At 37.9% G+C, this 26,544-nt stretch overlaps 1 protein-coding gene across 12 annotated transcripts in view; it reads left to right on the forward strand.

Annotated features, from left to right (window-relative positions):
• Window positions 1-26,544, forward strand: part of inaE (inactivation no afterpotential E) — a 52,894-nt gene that overhangs the window by 9,153 nt on the left and 17,197 nt on the right. For all 12 annotated transcript variants that reach the window (XR_011174459.1, XM_069123425.1, XM_069123426.1 and 9 more), the window contains one exon: window positions 23,880-24,091. Coding sequence is in view for 11 of the 12 variants with exons in the window: in XM_069123425.1 (XP_068979526.1) it covers window positions 23,880-24,091 (212 nt within the window). In the remaining variant the exon portion in view is untranslated. The remainder of the gene's footprint in view (window positions 1-23,879; window positions 24,092-26,544) is intronic.

A 26,544-nucleotide genomic window follows, 5' to 3' on the forward strand; every position in this document is an offset into this window, starting at 1 on the left:
AAGACGAAAATATGATTTTTCTTTTTGTAGTCTTTAATTAATTAATTAAGTGGTAAAAATAACAATCGCCGCGCGATATAAGAAATATTTTAAGAAAAATTGCACTTGGTATTCTAATTGGAACGGATCAGAATCATTTACTGATTATCATATTTCAATCTTCCTAATTGCATCGCCGCGCGGTCGCAATCATTCGCAAATTGAATAGCAGAGCGATTCCGCTTTAACACTTTTCCTGCGGCCCCTAGCTTCAAGGTGACTAGACGCAGTCGTAATTTATTTAGTCGTTTATAAAGCGGTCCCCTTTAAGCCCCGGGATATTCGCGATGCGGAGGAACACGATACTCGAATCGAAGTGCGCGGATCTTTCCAAACGGGTTCGTCTCTGCCCATAGTTTGCATCTACGAAAGACTGGCTTTTCGTACCAGAATCCCTTTAACGAACGAAACTTACGTTGAACAGATCGTGCATGCTTTTACTCACGACCCGCTGGGTATAACGTGGAAAATTACAGAAGCTAAGCTCTCGTATACTTGCAGATTTCATTTATTTAGAACCTCGCGTGGCTTTTACGAAAATAACGTTAAATATTCACGGTCTTAGAAAACGAACGATGACAGACGGAAAATAAATTTGCTCCTCGATTATCAGTTCAATTAATAATTTACCCCTTTGAAATGCGCGTCACGAAGCACACGATATGAATTTGTTTCTTTTTATAGAATAATATCGCTTCTCTTCCTCTCTGTTCTTCCATATTTTGGCCAATTTGAAATAAACGATAGACTCGATTTGATTTTTTATTATATCGAGAATCGGCAAAAAACAGCATCGAAAGTGCTTCTTGGTGATCAATATGTCAGGGCTGAACGCGTTCAATGCTCTAGCTTGTGAATGGCCCGTTACACCCTCTCTCGTTGCCTATGAATCATTTAAGGTTCACCCTATATATCCATCCCCATTCAACGCTATTGTGTTTACGCGCGTTACGTGCTCGAAACCGTGCGCAACGGGTTCGTCTTTTTGGCCCCCGAGGTCGATGGAAATCTTCCGTTGTTCCATCCGTTTTCTACTGATTTTTTAGCCCTGATATCCGTTCTTTGATGTTTCTCGTCGACGGATCTTTGACGCTTCACGAAGATGTAAAACAGCACGTTGGGAAAACTTGTTTGTTGGCGTGTCTCGTACTTCGCAAGAAAATAAGTCCTGACGAGTTCGAGGGATCAACTTAAACCAACTCACGGCGAAATATAATACAACAGATTCTTTAGAGGAAAAGTAAGAAAGAGGAAAAGAGAAGCTCTTTTGTAAGATCGTGTCTAATTTATTACTTGAATTTGCTATATTTTTCGTCCATTTCCTTTTTTGTTTTCGCTACAAAAATTCGAAACGAAAACTGACGAAAATTGCGAAGTATCTACGAAAAATATAAAATATAATATTTCATGCGGTATAAGGATATCTAATTTTCGTAACGCCGTGCGGTTTCGTGCAGTGTACACGTTACACACGTTACACGCGACACCTTCGTGCGATGGGCGCCAGCCTGTTTCATATTTATTAACCTTATTTTCATCTAAGTGACATATTTACATACATTTTTCGCTTATCCTATATCGTTTAACTCGCGGTACACTATGCGAATTAATATGCATAGTCATACTTCGTCACCAGCGGAAGACAAAGCTTTTGAAATTTTATGTAAAATTCCTCTTTCGCTGAAACAAATGAGAACGTTACGAGCACAGCGTATTGCAGATACTTTATCCACGTTGTAATTATCTATTTATAGTGGAGCGAAGGAAAGAAAAAACGAGTATAAACTAATATTGGTCGTTGATACTTAGCAAATAAATAAGAATAAAATTAATACTGATACCTTTTCTATTCTATACTGCTTTTTTTTCGATTTATCGTACTTAGTTTCACCCTTTCTCGAAACAAGGATTTTCCTGCAGTTTGCAATTCAGCATTGTATCATAGATTTTATCAGCATTTCTTCTTGAAATTCCCAAACATATACAGTTTAAAGAATACCTCGAATAGAAAAAAAGTAACATTTGGTTAGTTTCTTGAGCACGGTCGGATCGCCATAAATTTTACACAGGCGCTGAGTTTCGACGCCCATCGTTTTCATTTTTTTGACCAAAATTCCATCTTTCGCCAGGAATGTTCTATTTGCGTTTCAACGTGGTCGTACGTTTTCATAAATTATGGAATGCGCCAACGGCGAGATATTCTTGACGAAAGTTGCACGTTCACACGTGCTTACACAGCGACTATTGCGTATAGCATCCGTTACATATTATACCAACTGCACTTTCCTCCGATATCACATAATTTAAGAACGCGCTGCATTATGTTTTATATATATATATAATAAATATTTATATGTATATGTTTACATCTCACCTGCATGTTGACAACACTGTTCATTTCTTCATTTTTTATGCAGATTTCCGAATAATTCGGTTGGAAATTTCAGACTACGCAATTCTACAGCTATTTTATGTGTACATGCTTACAGATTCGCAAATAATATTCGTATTATTAATATCATTGTTACATCCCTAAACCTGCACATTTATTATTAATTAATCCAATTGACTTTTACTGTTAACATGTTTAACGTGTATTATTTTCCGCTATTGATATTTACTAAATAGTATCATTTGAAATGTTTAATATTATAGTCGAACATTACTATTAATCATTCGTAATACTCGTGTAATATTTGTCGTACAAACTTTGAGTTTACCGTTCAAGTTATCTGATAATTAATAGATATGGTTTTATTCGATATGATTCGATATGATTTTATTTACCATAGCTATCCTGAGACTCATAAGAAAGATAATTAAAGCATTCGAGACATATCCAAAATTCTAAAAGTTGGAAAGGTAAAGCATCGGCGGCATCAACGCTGATATCTATGAAAAACGCGGGCTTCGCACAAAACATTTTTCTCGCGAGAAACGTGTGTACGTGTATCAAATACTATCTTTTCTCCGATGTGCAGGCATCTAAATATAAGTCCGGCCGACAGGCTATCGCAATTTAGAATGCATTAAGTCTGAGTTAGCATTGAATTACGTAGAGAAACTTTATGATTGGAAGCTCGATTTTCACGGTTCGATCAGCGCGTAATCTTCGATCGAATCATGTACATCCACCACTTTAAAGATTTTTTATTTCTTACCTCTTGTTAGAATCACTCTTTAATTATATTTATAACCTTTTTATCAATTGAATTTCCAAAATTGGAAATTATTATTTCATGGTGAAACAATATTTCGTGGCTCTTTTACACGAGTTGCTCCGTATACATGAATAAACATGACTGGATTCAGTGAAACTCGAACAAAGACAAATTATCGATAACCACGGGTGACAATAGTTTGTTAAAATCATTGTCTCTCACACGGAATCCTCGATTGCGTGTTATTAAAAGCGCAAGTATTCCGTGAGCATATAGGAAGAATAAGTAAATCGATAAAAAGTATTTTGAGTGGGTGGAGCGTTATCGAACCCTTTTTGATACGAGTTTCCTTTTTCTTTTCTCATATTACAGCCTGTGAATTGAAAAGTAGCTGTCTCAAATTTAACGATTTATTTTTTATACGATTCATCGATAAATCAAACTTTCCGTGTTTCCTTTGTAACAAGAGATTTTCGCGCTTTATCTTTCGCGTAATGGATGAGTCATTATACAGAAAAAAATTATGAGAACAATATCTACGCTGAAAATCATAGTAGACATCAGGACATACTCGTTGGAATTCTTCTCACGTTTCTAGACTGTTGTTTCCGATTATGCGTTCTTGACTGACATCCGTACAGTAGCAAGCAAAAGTTTCGTAACGTAGACTCTGTCATTTTTAGACGACAGATGCGAGACCCGTGCCGGTACTGGAAATAGATCGTTTTAAATGTTTTTTTCTCAAGACGATCGAGGTACGATATTTTTGATGCGTAGATGTGTAAAAAACCGCCCTTGATATTTTCCACTGGTATTTGATAAATTCTTTAAACGCGTCGCTACAATTATTCGATAAGAAATTTACTTGATAAATACTCTAAGAAAAGTGTAACTATCTCTCTATCGACATTTTGTTGCGTTCTTATTGCGTCGTATTATATTATTCAACAGCTGGAAATTATATAGAAGTATTAAGATTTCTACTTTGTAACGTCAATTTGATCAACTAACTTGGATTCATTTGAATTGTAAATAATTGACAATCTGCTGATACTTACCGTACTATTCCGTATGTATATATACTCTGCTATCGTAACGTAGATGTACAAATACCATTCTTTCTTCTTCGATAATTGGCAAACATACGATAGTTAATCTTTCAATTTATGTACATTTCGAAGCTTCGTTTATCGGAGTCCATATCCAATATTTCCAAGATATAACGGAATGCTTTTGTAAACGCACATAATATATTTCTATCTCCTATTGTTACCACCATACACTTGAAATTCTTTATAAAAACTACTCCATAAAAACTAGCCATTCGGCTGTTTGCTTCGTTACTTCGTACGATCAGCGTTTTCTCTTATTATCAGTAAACAGCTCTTTAGAATTAATGACGAATATTTCTCCCCTATCTTCGCTGAAGATGCAAGCTCGCCTTTAAGGTCATTCGCATTTCAGATATACCTATTATTATACTAACTGCGAGTAATTAAAAGTGCAGCTTATCCTGTCGTTAAAGAGGGCGTTGGGAGAGCGATCTCAATTTAACGACTTAACTTGTCTTAAGGACGGTTCTCATCGACGATGAACAAAGGTGCAACCCACGCGAAAGATCGATACGCATGATTATCGACTTGAACAAATTGAAGGGGGTGTAAACCCCTTAATCAAGCGGATGCGTATTCCTATGGGCCCTATCTTGCAAATAGGAGCTGATGCAAAATAAAGACGCAGGCACAGGGTCGCGTTGATTATAGAATCATCCTCGAAAGAACGTCTTGAAATGAAAGCGCACTTTCACGTTCATTGATCCGTGCTAGCGATATTATACGTCGCGTGCCGCGTCGCGACGTTTCACGTGCATCTTCAAACGCCTTTCACGCTGATGACGACGAGCTCCGTTGTCTTCTTGGAATTCTAATTTCAACACAAAATGGGTAAGAGATATTTTATGTAGGACCTGCCAGTTTAATGATAATGAATATTAAGATCGATGGAAGTAGCTAGGATGAGCTTTTCGCAGGCTCCACTCTCTTGTTTTATGAATTCTTTTTACGGTTATTGCAGATTAGAGTTAGCTACTTACCTCTAAGATAGCATGGCGATTAAACGCATCGCTGCGTGGTAGGAATTCATTGTATAACTACTAATGCAAGTTGCGTTTGTTGCCATTGGACTGTACTCTGTATGACAATTAGGTTCGAGTATTATAATACGAAGAACGAAGAAATTGTATATGAATATATTTATTAATTGCTTTACTACCAGAAAAATAATCTATTTCGGTTGTTAAAGCTTTTCAGATAGCTTATATATGTCCAACACGAAATAATGTATAGTTTAGTTCAACTTTAGTACCTAAGATAACTGAAAAGTCAAAATTGGTGGAAATTACAGAAATAAAACTGCATAAGATGTCGTAACTTTCGAACTTCTCTTCGTCGGATAAATTAAACGAAACCATCGTCATTTTTATACTAGCTTCAGCGTCCCATTCATTGCTGTTCATGAATACGTAAAGGCGTAAGATGCCCGAGCAGAGTAATACAGGTTGGTTGCCAGAAGCTCCTTTATTGCCACTTATCAATATCCCGAAGCAAGCAAACTACGTACACCAACAATGAAACGCTAACGCAGTAAACTTGAGCCAGAGGTTTCTATGCTTCAACGAATCATCGAACAGACGGTGTATATAACGTCTCGCACTTTACAACGATAAAGCTTTTCTGCAAACGATCCTTGTATCGTTTCCGTGTAACGCGTTCGTGCACGAAGAACATTCTGATTCGAGCATGAAAACTCGAGACGAAAGAAAGAACATTATCGTTAGCGTGAAAGAGCTTTTCAGAGAACATTTTCAAAAACGCTGTAGTAAGTAGAATAGCGATCGAGCTTTTCCCCCTTGCAAAAAGTGAACGTTTGAGCAACTTTATAAATCCACACGAAACCAGAAAAAATACAAAAGTTGGCAAGTCGAACGTTTTCGGGTCAGAACAGGCCGTGTTCCGTTGCCTCGTATACTCTAGTTGCGGGATACTTTTCCCATTTCGGAGACAAAGGAGCATTTATCGCAGCAGGACGCCAATGGCAGCTCCCAAAACGCACATATCGACCCCGTGCATGCACGATTCACAAAACCAAGGGGAAGGTCGACAAGCGGCGAGTATCGGGGAAAAGGAGCCATGAAAGCTTGGTGTGTGGGTGGATTTGCATCGATGTCGAGAAGGGATCTGCACCCTCCTAGCAGCAGAGAAACGTAAAACAATTCGGTGTTTGACGCAGAGGACGCGCGTGGTGAGCGTAAGGTCGGTCGAAAAAATCGACCAACGGCAGGAGGCGTACGCGGACCAACCCCAAATCTACGCCAATGCGTGGGATGTTGTGCGATGTCTTCTCGCGAGGGTCCCAACTCGTTTGTGCGAGGGAGCCGATGAATATTTCGGGAATTCCTTCGCGAACGAGTGACTTTAATTAAAATCGTAAACGCATTGTTTCTCCGTATACTTTAATCATGCTGGAAATTTTATTTCGTCACAGTGATGGAAAGTTCGTGTCGACTAGAGAGAACGATGCAAAGAAAGTCGATTTTTCGCGACGAGCAGTCGTGTTTAATTAAGAAAATAGGTCGCCGTGAGCCTTAAGGTTATTACTTTCGAAGATGTACAAACAACGATGCTCGGTTGCTAGAAGTTCTAACTAATCTCGAAATTACTGTAATTAATACGAAAACTCGCTAAGTTCCAGCTGAGTTTTTAATTCTATCGTGACTAGGCAAGAATTCGATCGTCCTTGATGTTTTTACTTTACAACGATACCGTGTTAGGTATACACGTGGCATTTACGTCAAACATAATTTGTTTCTCATTCACGTAATTAGCAAACATTCGGTGTCTAAATAGCGATGTTAAACTTTTAACGAGCGTCTTACTTATACGTATGCATGATACGTGGAGCACAAACGTAGAGCTTGGTAATGCCAACACGTTTAATTGCGCTCTTTCAGGCAACGATTAGCCACGATTCACGATCGATCGCCGAGTTATTTTCCTTCCGTAGGCGTGGAACTGTTATCATCTCGGTGAACGTAATTCCAGGCCTAGTTCGGTCGGTGGTAATTTTACTTCACCTCGTTTTTCCGCCGTACATACCTAGAAAGACCGCGAAACGGTTATCGAGGTGTGCATCGACCGCGTCGCGAAACAACCGGTCTACACGTATCAGGAAAATTTATTGGCAACGTACGAACTAGTAGCTACGTTGAGTCTTCGCTGGCACGTGAAACTTCGTATCGTCAGTTTGCAATCAATTTTCATAAATTATGCCTGTTATCTGTTATGGGAAGTTAGCAAAATATTAGAGCAATAATGTAGCTTAGTTTAGTCTCTTGATTTCTCAATATCTTCAATGAAGTCGAAACTTACATTGAGATACTTCTATCCAGAAATTAATAGAAATTGCTTGCTTTCGATATTAATTTCAAATCCGAAAGTCGAAATTTCAATTTCTACTCCTTTCGCGAGTAACGTAGAATTCGTTTGCCTTGGAACATTTTGTTCGCCAGTAAACTATCGAAATAAAGAAAAGTATCGTTAATATCAGTGGCATTAATTTCGATTTGTCGACAGATTCGGTATAGTCGTAATTTAAAATGTTTGACCGATGGCAAACAGCTTTACGTAATATCGTTTCTGATACCATCTGATACGTGAATGATACCATCAAATTTACATAAAGTACAAAATTTTGTCGGCGGTGTTGTACCTTGTCGGTTTATTTGCATGCATGACGATAATCGACGGGCATAATCGGTTTTCCAGTTGATCGGAGATAGGTAGTCGATTCACCAGTAGGATTTGCCATAGATAAACATCGATGGGACGTAGGATGAACTAGTATGAATGGTCGTGGCCCACTTAAGCTAGTTAATTTCCGAAAGAACCAGCTCCCGCCACGCTAACCACGTCGATAATTAATAGACTTCAGTCTGTGGCTAGCTGTTATATGATTTCTCGTGACATCGTGCAGTCACCTTGTCTCGCGTGCTAAACTGGTGACAGGCTGCACACGATCTCGCTTCGATATCGTGTCAGTTAATCGATAAAATGTCTACCACGAAGACAATATAATAAGTGTATAATACAGGTAGGAGTTGCAACCTTAACGAACATTGCGTATAAAAAGACGTATCTTAAAATAGCCTTTGACTCGCGAAAAATCAAAGAGACGAATTATTGCGTATTTCTGCATGCTTGACAGGACAAATTTTATGGGATGCTTTGCGATTAAAGAACACCTAACGGGTTATTGAAAGAAGAAGCTTGGAATTCCGAAGACTTGGTATAAAGTTACAAGCGAACCGTTAATCGATAAGCTTCACTGTCATGAATAATCATGAGCTCCGAAGACATCCGATCTTACGAAGCCTAAATTAGTTTCCGTGCAAGCACTGTTAGCTTTCGTCAATACCTTTTTGATATCGTGATTCCTGAGGAAGATAAACCTTTGAGCCGTGGACGATTGATTTAATGGAATTTCGATCAATATTGAAGGAGTGTCTTTGATGATTCTTGTGATTAATTCGGAATCAATCCTGGATGGATTGCGTCGAGCATGGTCGAGTTTATTTTCATTCGAAAAATGATTCAATCATTATATGAAACGTAGATTGGCATGTATTTCAGTTTAATGGCAGATTTCTACGGCCTCGTGAAATTTTCTTGGACTAGAAAAAGGGGGCAAACAAGAACGATATGTAACAATATAATAATAAAATATAATAATATATAAAAGTAATAAGTAGAAGATCCATGATACGAAAAAGAAAAATAGAATTTATAATAAGGTTGTATAATGCATATGATTTGTAATTAAATTAAACACACATGTACATGCGTTTTGTTAACAATAACTATTTGATCGTGTATACGCGTTTACATTGTAAAGTGCAGCTGCGGTTCCATATGCAATTCCATTCGAGGATTCGACATTCGAACGAATTAATTATTGCTACGCAATCAATATGACGGTTTTGGATCGGTGAATCCAAATGCACCTGTTCTCAAAGACTGTTGAATAATCAAGATCGTTAAACATTGGCCGAACTTACTTCTGCATCGTGTCAGCGTTCAGTGGAATTATTAGTGCATAAGCCATTCCTACCTGATGTATAAGCTATTCCCGGAGTGAATGAAAAATGCACAAGCTATATAGAAGTCGTGACAAAGTTCGTATATAAGTCGTAGAGGGAAGACATCGCTTGGTCTACCTTTTCAAAGTTCACTTCGAATTTAGCTCATCGTTCACGATGTGTCAGAAATGTCGAAAGATATACAAAATCAATTTTCGATAAAACTTTTATTAGTAAAAAAAAATAGAAAACTATATGTATAAGGATATCGATACGAACGGAAAAAACTCAACTAGAGTGCGCGAATTCAATGGGGTATTTTGTTCGTTTATATCCTCTTGTACACGTTTCGCCTCAGTTTCTCTCACTGAAATTACGTTGATCTTAAACTTCCACGAGACCCAATCGAAAGTTCCATCGTAATTAAAAATTTTCACGTATTCGACGAAGAATTAATAACCATTCTCCACTGGACAGCGAAATGTAATTAGTCGTCTACATGATTGTAATTTTACACCTTGTCGATGCGCTCGAATTCGCTCGAATGGTTTTTATCAATCCGTTGCCTGAAGCGAGTAACATACGGTTACTCGAGTACGATTCAAACTTCACGTTCGAACAATTTATATTACGTCGAGTAATAGTAGCGTATTCTCGTAAGAGAATACACAATCCTTGCGGCGACAAGCGCAAAATATTTCCATGACGGTATACAGCTACAGTAGATATTACCGTGTGTCATAACCACACGGACAATCGATCAATTTGCCTGGATTACGTGGAAATAGTGTTTCACTGCAATCGTTTCCTAGTCAGGAGATTGGACTGGGGCTCGTTCGCTGTCGTTTTACTCTACTTTGCCACTCGATATTCGCTGATATACTTCGTGTTGACGCGCGACGCCGCGTAATTTTTACAATTTGGCCCTGACCCGTGCCGTCTGATGCCAGGTGATCGACCATTTCCGGGGAAAATATCGCGCCGCGTGTGTTTGGCGAGTGCACACCGACGACCGAAAATATAACTACGGAAGATTTAGTAGAGGCATAAAGTTACACGATAGATCTTAAGTTGGGACAGCGGTAATTCTAGTTCTTGTAATTTTAAAGGGTACTTTAATGTAATGGACCGCGCGTACATATATCAGTGAAAGGATTTGGTAAAGTATTATGGGAATGGAAAAGTACATTGTAAATGTCGCAACGGGCCGTTAGAGTAAATTGACTTTGGCGCTTCAATCCTTTTGCTACTGTACTCTGGGAACTAAAAGCGTTTTTTTGTACAAGGATAGTACACAGTAGGTACCTTTTATCAAAGAGGGTGGGTGTTTAAATGCTTTGTATAATTAGCTACAGCTCAACGCATATAAACGCTAACATATATCACGTCGTGTTTTATCGTGATTTTGTTTGATTCCCATTGTCTAATTTACATCGTCGCGACGATTCCAAACGTTAAGGTATTTTACCGTTTCGATAGGTAGCTTCCGAACGGTATAGATTACCGTAGGAGTTAATTGAATAAGGATCATGTTAATAGAATTTCGAAACCAAGCGTGTACGATAACGTTGTACGGCTGCACAGGGAGAAGAAGCATCAGACTAGGGTCAACGACAGTCTGAAATAAAGCTCGTTCTCGAATTAACTCGTTGCGATTCTTTCTCCCCTCCTCTTTGACCGCTGATTATTCTCGAACTTGGTTCTACCGTTTCGAAGACACTTTGTGCTTTGTGAAATTGTTGTTAAATACCGATCGTTGTTTCGTAGACGGCTGTGATTAAATTAACGCCAAGCCAATCGATAGCCGTTTGCCGAAGGACTCGATTATTATAAATTCCTCTCATTTGTCTCTTTCATGTACTTCATCGTGTGCACGTTAATGCGTTCTGCATCGTCGTTAAATTTTTCTGGATAATAGCTGGACGTTATTGACTCTACTGAAATCGTTATTAATTCGGTAAAATTTATTACGAGTTTAAATAGTATACAAATTTTCGAATTCATCGCCCTATTCTTCTAATATCTTTGTGATAATTACTTTTGTAACATTTTGCTTTTCTTTTACAGCCGTGTTCGCTTTTCGTTCTATAAAAATGTTCTTTCCCATCGTAAAAATATGTGAGAATTGCCGAATTAGGTTATTTAATAAAAAGAAGCTTTTATGGATTATAGGATTTAGGAATTAGATTTCTTTTAATGTTTTACGGATGAACGATTTTCGAAGAAGATAGCCGTGCACCGGCAGGAAAATCAATAAGACATGAATTTCGTATCCATTCCGGATAACTGGCTCGATGTAATATCACGGTCAAGAATTAAAATAGTTCAAATATTTAATACATCTTTATTACTGATATTCCTAATTTAATATTTCTAAAAATATTCAATATCTGTTGACAACTAGTACTGTAACAAATACATTAAAATATTAGGTTGTCCCAAAAGTTTCTTCCGTTTTATAAGGAAATAGTAGATGCACAACATCGTTTGTTTTGTATTATTTTATTGAATTATGTATGATGTATTTTGTTCCAATAGAATTATTATTAGAAATTCTCTATCTTACTTTATTACACCTATTTTATCTTAAATTGTAGAATTAATAATAAATTGTGGATAATAGAATGTGGATAATTGCTTAGTTGGCAATTAACTTATTATAACGTTACTTCGGTTAAGTTAACGATTTGTCTGATACGAAGTTTCAGAAGCAAATAAGCCTAAACTGATTTCGCAACCCTTATGTACATACATACGTGCACAGGTATATAAGTATATGCGATACATGTATACGGTCGCTGTCACTATCACGCAGTATCAATTTTCAACTACGAACAGCATAATACTTGTTTTATTGCGTTTAAGTAAGCTGCATTAAAGCATTCTTATTACCGTCTTAAATCTTCCATAGTTGTCGAGAAATAACCTCGTCATGAAATAACCGCGCTGTACATAAAATCTGTGATTCACTGGAAATTCAAACTGCAGAAGCATTCATTCAACTGGGAATTTACATATTACTTCAACTTGTAGGTATTGCAGTTTTTACTATAAGCTTCGTTCAATTTAATAACATTCTTACCAATAACATTTTTGAGCTCTACATAACGGCGTTTTTTGCTTTGCGTTTAAAGTAACCTGCATAATTTTCTACAAGATCTTTCCTATTATCGCTTCGTGTCACGAATTTGACAAATCGCTCAACTTTTAACAAGCTCGCATTTTAAGTGGCCTGCCTCTATCAAAGTTCGTTTAACATATTTGTAACATCTTAAACGAGGAAAAAATCAACTAAAATTCTCGCAACTGAGAAATTTACAACTTCTTCAGACATAAAGATATTGCTGTCGCTAAGCTATCACGGATCCTTTCTACGCGCTCGTCTTCAATTTCCTGCTCGTTCCGCGACGTTTCGCAAAACGTTTGGCTTTGAAAAGCTTCGCGACAAAGCGTACTGGTCGATCGCATCAAAAAATTGTCAGACTACGAGTTGAATTCCAACAAATTGCAGGACTGTCGGTTTTCGTAGCGATGATTTCTGCTAAAATATCTCTGCTAACTTGGAATTGTTGGCTGCATGCTTCAAAAGCATGTCACCGCATTTCTGTTTAATTGTACGTCGCTTTCTGGCTTTGCGAATAATGGCATTTGATGTGGCCGTACACCGTCTCCTCTTAGTCCTTGCACGCGTGTCCTGACAGCCAGGAAAAGAGGCGGAAAAAGAAAAAATATATCTGCATACGTATCCATCGAGCGTACAAAGGGAAATAATTCAACGACAGGCAGAATGTTCCTCGTCGAGTTTTAAAATCGTTCCCGTTACGCGAGCCAAGAGATTTGCCACAATGCGATGTTGTATGCACCGCATTGCAAATGTTTGTATGCACCGAAGCTTTGGTCGCGTTTTGTCGTCCTGCTGCTCGTAAATGGACGCGTCGTTCCTCAAAGGAACGCTTTTCCGGCCATAAAAGGTGCGTCTATCTTTCCTATCTCTCCTTTCGTTCTTTGGCAACTTATCAAAGAACGCATGTTTTTGCGTGTACCGCGAATCGCATCGCAGTAGGTTTGGATACGAACGTTTGGATACGTAGCTCTAGTCGCGATTGTCGAAGGAACAACGAAGATTTGAAGTGGATACGAGGATATTGTCGCTCGCAGATGATAAAGATAGCTCTCCGTTTTATTGAAACGCTACGTTCTACTCTTTGGTATTCACTTTGAAGTGATAAGAGTGAAAGAAGAGAAACGAAAAAATTGTTGTAGTCTTTTTAAGCAAACTCTTTTCTCCGTGCCGTTCGAGATCCGTGGTTGAAAATTTACAATTTTTACGAGTTTCCTGAATGATCGTTTATCTAAACTGTAAGCCTGTTTAACGTACCTCAACTTTAGTGATTAGTTGAGAGCCATTGACCTTCCGCGAAGCGTTTTGAAGTTTCGCCAGCGTTTCAACTAGCTTCATCAAAGTTCAAGCAAAGATAGTTCTCGGCTATTCGATGGACTTAAAATCATGAGCGAAATAAGCCGCGACGTTGGCAGAATGTCAAGAACTTTTTTTTACGTTTACACATTACGGAAACTTCAATTGCCACCCTATCATTAATTTATGCGATATCCCCATGGAACTAACGTAATTCCACAATTTTACGTTATCGAGTGTATCGAAAGAAAATAAATTTCGTATCTGATAGATTCGTTTTATAATTCACCATATTCTGTATGCATACGCAAGATAATCTACCGAAATGAAATATTCATAAATCTTTGAAAACTCGTACGCTCGGAGGAATATCAACATCATAAATTTTCTACGAGCATAATCGTACGCTCGCGATGAATAGGCGTTATAGCTGGCAGCGTCTTTTTCCCAGCAATTATCACCTCTCTAATATCATTGCACGCTTTAACGTGGTTCCACAAAGGGAACGTGATTTTCACGGTTGAATTGAAATTTTATTCGAAAATGCAAATGAGAGTCGCGGTGTGTGCTTTCATCCTTTTTCGTGAAAAACAAACTGCTCGCCGTAATATTGCGAGAAGAAAGAAAACGACGACGCCGAGGCGGAAGGAAACTAGGTTCTCTAGACACGAAAGACGCGGATATTCCGCCGAGTCGGCGCAAGCGTCGACTCTTTTCACTCTCGTTATCTGGTTTTCCTCGTAACCGAGTGTGTGCGCTCGGCCTCGAGTGCTTCTTCGTTATGACACGCTGGTCCAGAATTTGTCTAGGCAAACGACACCATCCTCCTCTACGTCTGTGCGCACACGTGTCTCGACAATTGACCGTCGAGACTAAAACTGGAACCTTCGAGACTTTTTCCCTTCTCACCGCAGAATTTATTCATGTTAAAATGGTCACTGCGGGGCTAATTCAAAGCGAAGTTCAACGTCGAGATAAATGTTGGCCAAGTTTGTACCTGCTTCAGGGAGTTGTTGAAGGACTCTTGCTAGATAGTTCCGCGGGAAGGAAAATGCTTTTGCAATAAGTAGGTTTGTGTTTGCTAATAAATTCATGAAGAGGATGGACTTTTATCTAGAACGTATACTTGTGAATCGTGTGGGTACCTTTTTTAGACAGTTATATGGAAACGATAGTTGTTTACCTGTGAACTTTTATCAGAGAAATTGAATTACGTGTAGTTTATGATATTTATAGAACTTATATTTAGTAGTATTTTGATATATCTTTAGATTATCGACGGTATCTAATGAAATAAATTATACTTTTGGAATTTGTACAGAGAAGATAATTGAACAACAATAGCGGTAGACAATACGTTTACTGCTTATATTATACAGCTAATTCGTTTGCGTATTTATAGTTGACATTCTTAGAATATTTACACTGTTACACTCAATTATTGATTTGGCTACCTTTATTCTATCGGCAACTACTTTTGCATATAAGCACATACTTCATTCTTATCTGTTCCTTACAAAGTTTATCTAACCTACTTCCACGATACTTAATTTCTCTTTTCTCCTTTGACGCGTTTATCGACAAAAAACCTTTTTAATGCGAGAACATAAACCTGATTGAAACGCCACAGTACAGCATATTATATATTAATTATAACAAATAAAATGGTTCTAAAATTAGAGCACCAGGGATCGTAACTTCCTTTCTGTTTTCATTTTTAGTGATGCGCATAACATTTTCTTTCTTTATATTTAATTAGAATATTTCTATTAATTATCCTCTATGCCTTGTCAGTGCATATGAAAATTATATCGACGAAATAAAATAAATAAAGTAAAATAATAATAAGATAAGGAAACTAAAGTAAAATAAATAATTGTGAAACAAAACAAAATAATTAACAAGCTAAATTACACATAGAAAATTCTTACATAGATTAAGTTTATCATTAACAACCACGATACTTCGTAATATTATCCGAGTTACATCGCAAATCATTGGGTTTCGTTAGATTTGTACAACTGTTAAATAAATTACGCAACGTAATTTCTCGGAATCTATTAGCAACATCGTCACGTCCTTGCATTTTTCCCAACCGTGTGATGTGGGATTCGACGAACGCGGTGAATAATTTAAAAAACAAACAGCCGATACTCCGTAGGTCTCGTGGACGATCTTTCCGTTCCGATCTCTCTCATTTGTGCTGTCACGGTTTACACGGTAGTCGTTTGAATCTAATTTAAGGTATCGATAACAACGCGAACTTAGTACTTACATGTCGATGAGAGGCGTTGCTATGAGGTGGATATCAGAATATAAATTAGCGTGTGCAGTCGGGTAATGATGTGTTCTCATCTCGTTAATTTACCTATGAGACTCTCGTTTATAGAACCGGAATTCTGATTATCGAGAAGGGAATAAATATTGCTTCGGGTACTTGTTTCTCTATTTGTTATGCTACAGGCTATCGAGATTTCAGTTTATTACTTCGAGCATCGTTAACATGTCGTAACGGTAAACATTATATTATAGAAATGCAATCAAAATGATAATTTTGGAGTGTACGAGGTTTATCGCTACTGCGGATGTAAAACGTGAATAAATAACGCAGTTATTTCTGCTCACGAGTCAGTTCAGGTAATATGAAGAGATAACGTAAAATGTCAGGACACACTTAAAATAGAATTATCGTGCAAGATGTCAGGCGTGATTTAAAATCGGGTTAAAGTAGAATATTATATTCTCTGCGGCGAATAAAAGCTCGCTGATTACCTAATGTTTTTGATGGTGCTTTTTCCTAGAACTGTGAGACGTATGGAAGTAACAACTGAGATGTAATTGATGTTGAACTTATCTATTTCTATACGTTTCTTTTTATAAGTTCCTTCTTGCAGAATCTACGAGATGTAAAAACAAAAATGGGAATTAAAATGATAATAATCATTTTCCAATAAGAAATTTTCTATTGAATACGCCGACTTCTACGTGTTTCTTCGCGAAATCTAAATCAAACAATAATCACATCATCGATGTCGTTCAGGCAGTTCGTTTATAGAATATGTCCACGAATTTAATTTACAAGGTTCTGTCAAACCTTACGACACGAGTATCGTTGCTGCATTGCGTATAAACTTGCGCATATACAGGCAGTACAGGTGTATCTATCAGAGACGATGTAACGAGTTGTCCGATACTAGCTCCTTAAACCAAAGAACGTGCGACAAAGAGCTGTTTGTCGGTTCAAGCGAATCGGCTCCTTCCTCCCCGGAAACAGCGATTCCTTCGAAAACAAGTAGCACGATGGTACAAACAGGAAGGCAGAAAAATAAAATCAGCCGTTCTGGCTTTTAACTCATCGACCGATGAGAAAGGAACGGGGGAGAGGGAGATGGAGAGTGAGAGAGAGAGAGAGACAGAGAGAGAGAAGGAGGCGAGAGAGTAACGTGGAAACGACCGGAGAAGCCGGCACAAGGTAAATCGATACGGGCCATGCAGCAGCCAAGGCTGACGGCCCTACGCTTCGTTCCGTCGTCTCTACTTTCTCTCCCGCTCGTTTCCTTGCGCCCCTATCATCCATTCTCCCTTTCCTACACTCTTATCCGCACCCCCTTGCGCACAGATTATGGTGCTCCCTGTTAGCGATGGGAATGGAGCACCACTCGTTGTACAAAGTTTGCCATCGTGGCAGTGCCCCTTTTCTCCATCGGCTCATGGGCCTTGAAACTCCGTACGTTGAATGTTCTAGCTTCTCTTAAACGCGACCAATGCGGTGTCACGACAGCTTCCTGAATCACGAACAAAGATTTCCAACGCCGTTTGTTTTCTACCAATTTTCCGTTTGCTGGACTTTCTTGGCGTTTAGTTTCACGTATGCAGCTTCGGAACGTGAAAGAGGATTAAGGGACTCGCGGTCGAAGACCACCGGATTGTGGAATCCAAAATGGAAAAGCGTGGAACGGTGGTAGTTATGGCCGAAGACCGCTGAAACGTACAATTCAAAACCAAAAACCGCTAAGTTCGGGAATGTATCGGGAATGGCTGTGTTCAACTACTCGACAGTATCGAGTTATGAACTTCGACGCCACGAGTATCTATGATAATGCGTTCCAACGTTCGAGGACATCGACGAATCAATCGATGCTGCTATCCAATGTGTAATTCGATTTAGAATCTCGTTGTATCGCTCGGGAGCTCGCTGTACTATTGGCTTCGGAGTTTCTATCATTGCGTGCTAACGTTTGCTATCGTTTGTTCTACTTTTCGACCTAGTTTCCTGCAGAAATCGAATACTAATAGCGAAAACGATCAGCCGTGGGTGGGATGGATAGTTCGACATTGAGAACCATTAGGTTGTGTAACTCGACGCCGCGAACCTTCGAAGTATCTGCAATAATGAGCGTGTTTGTAATTTTCATTTGAAGTTCCTCGCAATTCGTCCTAGTGGATCGTTCGGAGCTCGGTAAGAAAAATACCATATACCTTCAAGCCATGTAGATAGATATATCCACAATGATTTGCGGACTAGAAAATTCGCTTTCATCAGTGACAATAGAGCAGAAGTCGTAAATCCCTACACTTTAAAACTTTGTCGAAATCCAATCGTTCGGAATGATCAACGTATGTCTTGTTTGTTACTGGTAGTATAAGTAATAAAATAAAGTTCTACTTGCAGAAAGTTTGTTGTAATACCTCTCGTCGCCTCGTTTGTGTCAGATTGTGGAGCGGCAAGTATCAGATAGCTGGTTCCGGAGCCGCAACGTATAGTCATAGTTGTGTTCGTTTTAAAACAACGTAAAAACTTATGAGATTGATGGTTCCGAGACCAGGTGTTTTCCGGATGTTTCTGTTGTTTTTCCCTAGTTCCATTGTTTTGACGCGATTCTGTACACGGCTTCGTAAATAAAACAACGCCCTAAACGAACTTCCATCCGAGTGGGAGTCGAGCTTTAATGTTCAACCGTGCTCGCTAAGGCAGGTCGAAAATCGTTAAGCCGATGTGCAAGTGGCATTTCCGGTTGATCTAACCGTTTGAAAGAACCGGACTGCGCCCATTGTGACAGGCGACGACAGACAGTTCAATCTACTTTACGTCATTCACCGTTGATGCTTTCTCCTCGGTCAAAGTTCAAGCGTCGAATTTCCATCGAGCGGCAAGGTAGGTCCTTAAAATTCGAACGCGTCGGAGACATGTGGGCGATGGATTTTTCAAAAATTTTACCAGTCGAACGTGAATCGAGGACAAACTTCGTTCAAAGATATTGCACTATATTTTCTCTGAAATTCGACCTATTTCATCGAGGATAATGATATATATGTTGGATTATAATCGCGAGAAAATTCAGCGAGAAAAATAGAAGCTGGCGAAGGATTTAAACCGCTTTACGGCAGAAATACGCGTAAAAATTGATGTATAATGTGAGTCGTAACTTGAGCGCCGTATAAACATTTCGCTATCTTAATGCATGTACGGTAAAATACGTGGATCTTAGAATGTCCCTCGTGCGTCTATATACAGGGTGTGTAATATGTAGTTCGTAGCATAACTGGGAAAGATATGATTCTATGGCAAAATAAGATTAAAAGAGTACGCTTAAATTTCGTCGTTTAAACCTTCGGTTTTCGAGGGAACTGAATCTAAGGATTTATTAAAATAATACCACCGTGTTTCATTGTGCCTCTGCTAACAAAATTCCATCCTACATTATGTATTTATTAAATTTTGTAATTGACAGCATAACTGCAAAACAAATGTTCAGTTTTTAAGTAATTTAATTAATTAATTTACATATCGTTGTCGCCATACTTGATTATTCATTACATTTACTAATTGATCGCACAGGGAAACAAGAATATTCGCTTTTTATTCACTTTTTAAGTAATCTAATTAATTAATATACAGGCATTGTTAGGACGTGTAACGTATGGTAAAATTTGTCGAACGAAGACTACCCGCTCGTTAAAATTAGCTCCAAGATAATTGGAAATACAAGAATTAACCTGTTAAATTTAAACTCTGCAATTACAGCAAATGTAACAAAACTTTCGAGCTTTCAACAAAGTTTCTGCCATATTTTTAATTTCCCTCTGTTGCGTAGTACTAATTGTGACATCAGTTGCAGACCACCCGTAGACTCGTGTACACGAAAAAAAGACGCGCATACACGAACATGCTGCACGGATATGTAGAAAAGTTGTGCGAGCCTCTTGATGCCAACGCTACTTATCCACGCAGAAGTACGGGTGTAACCCCTCTAAATTTCCCCTAACCGCGGCTAGAATCGTATACGTTCATCTTTCTTTCTCTTCCTCTTCCGCTTTCTAGCAGTCTTTCTCGCGTATTCCTTCGACCTGCTTGTTACCACGATCCCTTATCTTTCGCACAATAGCCCTTGCTCTTTTTGACTGCGCGTGGCCTTGAGCAATGAACTCGAAAACCCGCAGATCGATTGGAGGGAACGAAAAAATACCAACTGGGATCTTGAGTTAAGGGAAGAAACTTTGCTTCACCACCAGAGTGCTAATTGACCAAGATCTACGAGATTCTTCTTATTTAACAGAAACTCGAGTGACGATTTAATCGAGTGACAACTTACTGCCGCTAATTGGGAGACTCTGAATACGAGAAGTTCGTGTTCGAAGGAAAGTTTTATGTTTGTACGTTCGAAGAGAAGATCGGTTATATATAAAGGGAATATTTCCTCGTTGATTTTTAAACACCACGATATTTTGCAACAAGACTCTTTTAATGATTCGACGGTATCGATTAAAGAAGATTTAGAGCGTGAAACGAAACGTGAGAATATTACTTCACTTTTAATTATTTGTTTTAACGAGTATAATTGGAGTAATATTTAATATCATTTAGTATCCCGAAGCTTTAGGATAAGATGAAAATTTAAATATCTCATTTGAGAGAATTTCGATTTATTCCCATTGAAAACGTGTAATTCGAACGTATTTAATGAAGCTTCGCTCGCGCCAAAACTAATTGTTACAGATTGTACGCGTCATCTACAAGCTATTAGCAGTTTAATAATGGGTCGGTCTCGAGTAACAATCCGCGTCGTGACACGTTCATTTTCCACTTTGGCTGCGGAGAGATCGCATTCTGAAGTGGCTAGCAAACGGTGAAGTACTACGATCGGTCATATCCCTTGAGACCTGTATAGAACACGATGCACACGTTTCATTATTAAAGCACGGTTGTGTAACTCCATTCAGTCGCCTGGCACGTTTTACCTTGTTTCTTGCTGCCGCGCCGCTTTGAAGAGATTTCGTGAAATGAACGGCCCCTTTCGCCAGAGGCTTCATTTTTTATGCAAAGTGCTTCAAAGAAAGAGGCAGCGATTCTTCCAGCGTATTAAAACAGTTCCGATCTATAGTTATGCTTAACAAGCAATTTTCATCGAGTTAAGTCATTTTTATTTCGTATACTTCCTTTCTTTTCCTCGTAGACTTGTGATTTCTTTTCTTCAATTTTCTAAAAACGTAATATGAAAATGAAAATTAATACATACTACTTATAAGTTTTTGACGTATAAGAATGGGGAAATTTTTGCACATAGCTCACTTTAAATCGTAACTTTTATAATTCCATCAGTCGTTGAACTCGAAACAGGCCCAAATCTGATGAAGTGGAATTACGATCTTGGCAACATAAGACCCGAATTTAATCTCTAAGATCTAGAAACTTAAGTCTGCAACAAGGGGAGATTCCGGGTTGATTCCACTCAGGTCCTATGACCCCACGGACATGGAAGCCGACATTTCTCTACTTTACGGATATGTGAGTCGAGGCCTTACAATCTTGGGGTGGTTCGGAACGCATTCCACGGCGGCAAGGAATTCCGATAGCGGAACTCAGATCCCACGACTTCGATGGTGGGATTCGATCCTCAGAATTTTACTTCCTCATATATATATGAGTTTCTACCAACAGAATTTTCACTACGATTGATTAGGTTGAAGTAGAATTCGATCTTATTTTACGTAGATACAATTATTCTACGAATATCGTAGTCGTTTTATTGACTTATTATTCAAAGCTTTTAGCGCACATTAACGATGTCTCTTTGCAAATGTGCAAATACAGAAGTTCTCCGATATTTCATCACTTCTTTCGCCATCTTTTCGCAAATATACGGCCGTCTAATATGGTCGGAATTTTCGATTCACGATTTTGTATTCTGCGTCCTATTGTTCGTTGGTAATAATTCAGCAGGTTTTGTCTACGCGTCGCAGTATCGGTTATCGAGATTGCACAATGCCGTCCATACGCGGGAAATATTTATGAAGGCATCTTGGATCGATGGTCGAAGCCGATGAAAAATAAAATCGGCTCGTCGAACAGTTCGCCCTCCGTTCGCTAATCATTCGTGAAGGGGAAAGAAACAGGAAGAGGGTGAACGGCTCGAAGAAACGATGAAAAGTTCGTCCCATTTCGAACAGTAATCCTGGCATGTCGTTATCGAGGACAATTGCCATTTCGAGGATCGATGAGGGACAACGGAAATATATTCCGAGCAACGAAAGAAATATAATTCCGATTAATTGGCTTGGGATCGATACGAGGAACTGTTTCAGACGAAGTTATTGATCGATAACGGTATCTTAAGATATTCGCGAAACAAATTCATAAATTTCAGTGAATTAGAATTATAGTTTTTAATTGTACAGATCTGATTGAAAATTTTTAATATGAGATCGTTAGATAGATACATTCTGGATAAGACTTTGAGTAGCATTTCGCGTGTTTTAAGATTATTTAAAAGAATAATTCGTATACCTACGATAGATGATTATCAACGCAAGTTATTTCAACAGAACGTGATATTTTTCGTGCTACTCGGTATCAGTTATGATCGAATCAACTTTATTCGTGTTAAAGACGTCTTGCGTAATACTCGCGAACTACTTTGAAAAGAATTTAATTTAACAAATTATAAATCACGATTTTTTTTATCAAACGAACAAATCAAATTATTCTTCCGAATATCGAGCACTATACTGCCAATAGGTTGAAGCAATATCGACGAATCAACTGTACACGCGTTTTATTCTTTGTCGAAATAATTACGCAATTACGTTATTACGCGAAAAAGTGTGAAGAAATAATTCCCGATAATTGTTCGTATTGGGATTGAATAGAAGTTATTCGCGGAACGATGGTGATTTAACGGCGCGACGTTGTGCGAACTTTGAGATCGACACCGACATTAATGTGGCTTCCGTGAGCGCGTTTTACTGTAGAACTGCGGATCTGCAGGTCTGAGGAAACTTACCCCTTTTGTAAGGGCGAGTTTACGCGAGAAAAGCTTCCCGAAGTTCCGTCAAGTACCAGACACAAGACACAATTACTCTGTGAAGTACGCCTCCGTCTCCCGTCGGAAGAAAAACTTGAAATATTCCAGCTGATATCGATTTAAGCCGGGATTAGGGAACTTTCACAGCAGCGGGATAACATCGATGTTACTGGAAAAATTATTAAAGCTACCAGAGCATGCTCGGTTGATATTTGTTCCCGTATTTCCTACTTTAAAAACATTTATTTTGTCAAAGAAAAATTTCACGTAACGATTCAAATAAATACATATTTGTGTCGTGATTTATAATTTATTTCCATCATATATTATTTATAATTTCAGAAAATAATAATACGATGTTAAGCTTCTCAGATGTGGACGTATAATAAAAATAGAAACTGTACTGATATTACTACGAGTGAAATAAATGTTTTGTGTTTACGATTTTGAAATAAAAGGCACGAGAAGGATAATATTCGATCTATTTTTCTTCTTATTGCAAATTTTACTGAAGTGTGTAGGCTGTTCGTGTAAGCACGCCATAAATATTGCGCCGCGAGCCGGCAATGAAATATGGTACAGGCGAAATGAGTTTAGAGAGGGTTAGTAAACGTCAGATGAATTTTAGGACGTCTAAAACCTCGAAAACCATTTACGGATAGGTTTATATCTTTCGATATATACTCTTTATGTTACTCGTTAAACGTAGTAAAACTTGTACTTCCGCGTAACTATGTCAAACATAGGAAACTTAATAAAAAAATGTAGGAAAGGAAACTAATAATCTCTTGGTACCTTTATTAAAATTCTTATCGTTTCTGTTACAGGATGACAGTACTGAGCATTCTACTCGGAGTCCTCGATTGGAATCGCAATATTTTCTGTGTCTTTCTACTGTGGGAATACTTCGTGGGATACTTAGTCATTTTCGTGTTATCCATGATAGTAGAATTTTCCATCTGCTTTCTGGCTACAAGGGGAAGCATCCTGGACACTGCAGCCAGAGCTCCAATGCAATATATTCTCTATGTTCGACTTCGTAAGTAATTCAAAATTAACTAGCAAGTGTTACATGAAATGTAGAGATGAAATGCAATAGAAGTGGAACGAAATACTATTTTAAATCGTACTTTAATGTATTTTAAGCCGATATGGGTCATAATTGATGGAAAAAGGGAAGATTGTATACATAAGCAGTAAAAATACATTGCAGAAGTTTCCTTGGCTTCTGCGCGCTACAGCTTTTATTAGAATTCTTTATAAACAAAGAATCGTGTCTTGTCGATTTCAGTGCTACCGGTTGTCTTCACCACGATTAGACGAGATATTTATGGTATCGAAACCCTAACGCAAACCAGTGCAAAAGAGAAATTGAAGTTGAAAATAGGTACACGTATGGTCGCGTGTGATTAATTTACTCGTAAACGAACGTATCCATCGCTTAATGAAAGAACGAAAGCCTTTTAAGAAATGAAAATTTAATGCAAGTGTTGGTAACTCCTACGTTGGTATTCTGTGTACTACGTACCTGAAATCATTCGCGTTTTTGTATTAGGAAATTATCATACTTGAAATTGAAAAATACGAGAACAAATATTTGCTGGTAGTAGCCGTAAAACGACACGTACTATATTACAGACGTCAAGCGTCGGTATTGATAAAAGATTTTTTTGCCAAAAAGATATTATCAATTTCAAAAAACGCGAAAAAGTATGAAATAACATGTATTTTACTCATATTTTATTTAGGCACATATTCATCCATGGTTAAATTACCCACTTACTTACTAAAACAGTATACTAGATATATTGCGATCTTCAAAAATTGCAAAATGCCGGCAAATGTTTCTAATATAGCAATGCTTGAGCGCCGTACTAAAAAACTTCATCTCGTTTATATTTATATCATTCTAATTTCAACAAATTTATGTTTGATTGAATTAACACAAGGTCACCAAGAACATGTTTCAATAGTGGGCAAATTGAAAAACGCTGGTCAAATTACGCTCAATGTATTAATAGCATATAGGTTAATGGAACTATATATATACAGCAAGCTTGTCTCTAACTTAAGATACAATCGTTACAATTATTGACCTTATACAATTTGAAACAAAAATAAACTGTATATTAGTAGTATTTTTAATTTTCCGCCGTCTTCGAGAAGGTTACTAAGAAAATGGCTAATCCGACAGTTGTCGCTTATTTGTCTAAATAAAATACAAATAAGAAATTATTTCATATTTTTCAGTAAAGCGATCAATATCGCAGGACCAACGTGAAATGACTTTCATTGTCGTTAATAAAGCGCTAATTTGTTTCTATCTATTTATTATTTATTTCAATTCTGAATTCTTATTAATGAATAAAAAGTTGTATAGGCTGTCCAACCCCGCATACGAATAAGAAATAAACCAACTGTGTTCCGGCAGCTATATTATACTTCGAACAATGATAGGGAAGGATATTTCTATAACTTAATAGTGTGTCACGTATCATTTCGCTATGAAAGTAGACTTATGCCCGAAAACGAATCAGCAGAACGATGTTTCGTATAACGGAAACACGAGTTGAAGTTTATATTGCGAAATGCATTTGAAAGCGCTCGACCAGGCTTCTGTTTCGGAATCATCTCAATATCGCAGAATTTGCAGAACAACGAGAGCACTGAACATACGCAAATGAAATCGATGAACAACGAATTGTTTGCAACAACGATAGTTAACAATCAACAAATCGGAGAAATTTTACAGACAGTACCGATCGGTGGTCTATCTCGGGAAAATGCGAAAGATTTCGTCCCGATGACACAATTCAATGCTGAGTAACCGATGAACGTACATAAAAATTAGATTTTTGCAAAAAAAGGTAGTTTACAAAAAGCAAAAATACAAAAAGAATCATACTGATTGGTCAAGTCGTTTCGGACAAATCTGCGAACATTCATAAAAAAAAAAATACATGTCGAATTGAGGTACCTTCTTTCTATTTCGAAGAATTTTCCATAAAAATTGAAAACCATCGAATTCAAATACCAAAATCGTCAGCCGTTAAGTTATATATAATATTTGATGCGGAAAATCATCAAATAATGGTATGCGAATCTGAATGAAACCATTGAATTTAAAAACGAAAACCGCTGCAACGTGCAATTTGAAACGGACCATATATATCACTGAAAATGTGCAAATCGATAGGTATCGAAAATTCCTGATTAATTTAATACGATTTGAAAATTACTCCTTACAGAGGTTGAAAATATTTCGAAGTCATTCTGCGTATCATGTTATCAGGCTGTTGTAGATCAGAGATTAGAATTGTTAACGAAGCTTTTGCCCGACGTCGGTAATCATAGGAATTAGATGGTAACCAATCTGGAGATACGTACCATGGGTTTCGTTAAAGGAAGATTCATCGGTGGCAACGCGAAGCCACTTCTCTCTTGTCGACCCTCCTAATTTTCGCAAAGCAAGGGCAGAATATTAATAAGAAT

The sequence above is a fragment of the Bombus flavifrons genome, chromosome 11 (genome assembly GCF_040668555.2).
Source record: "Bombus flavifrons isolate JBK064 chromosome 11, iyBomFlav1_principal, whole genome shotgun sequence".
Lineage (NCBI taxonomy): Eukaryota > Metazoa > Arthropoda > Insecta > Hymenoptera > Apidae > Bombus > Bombus flavifrons.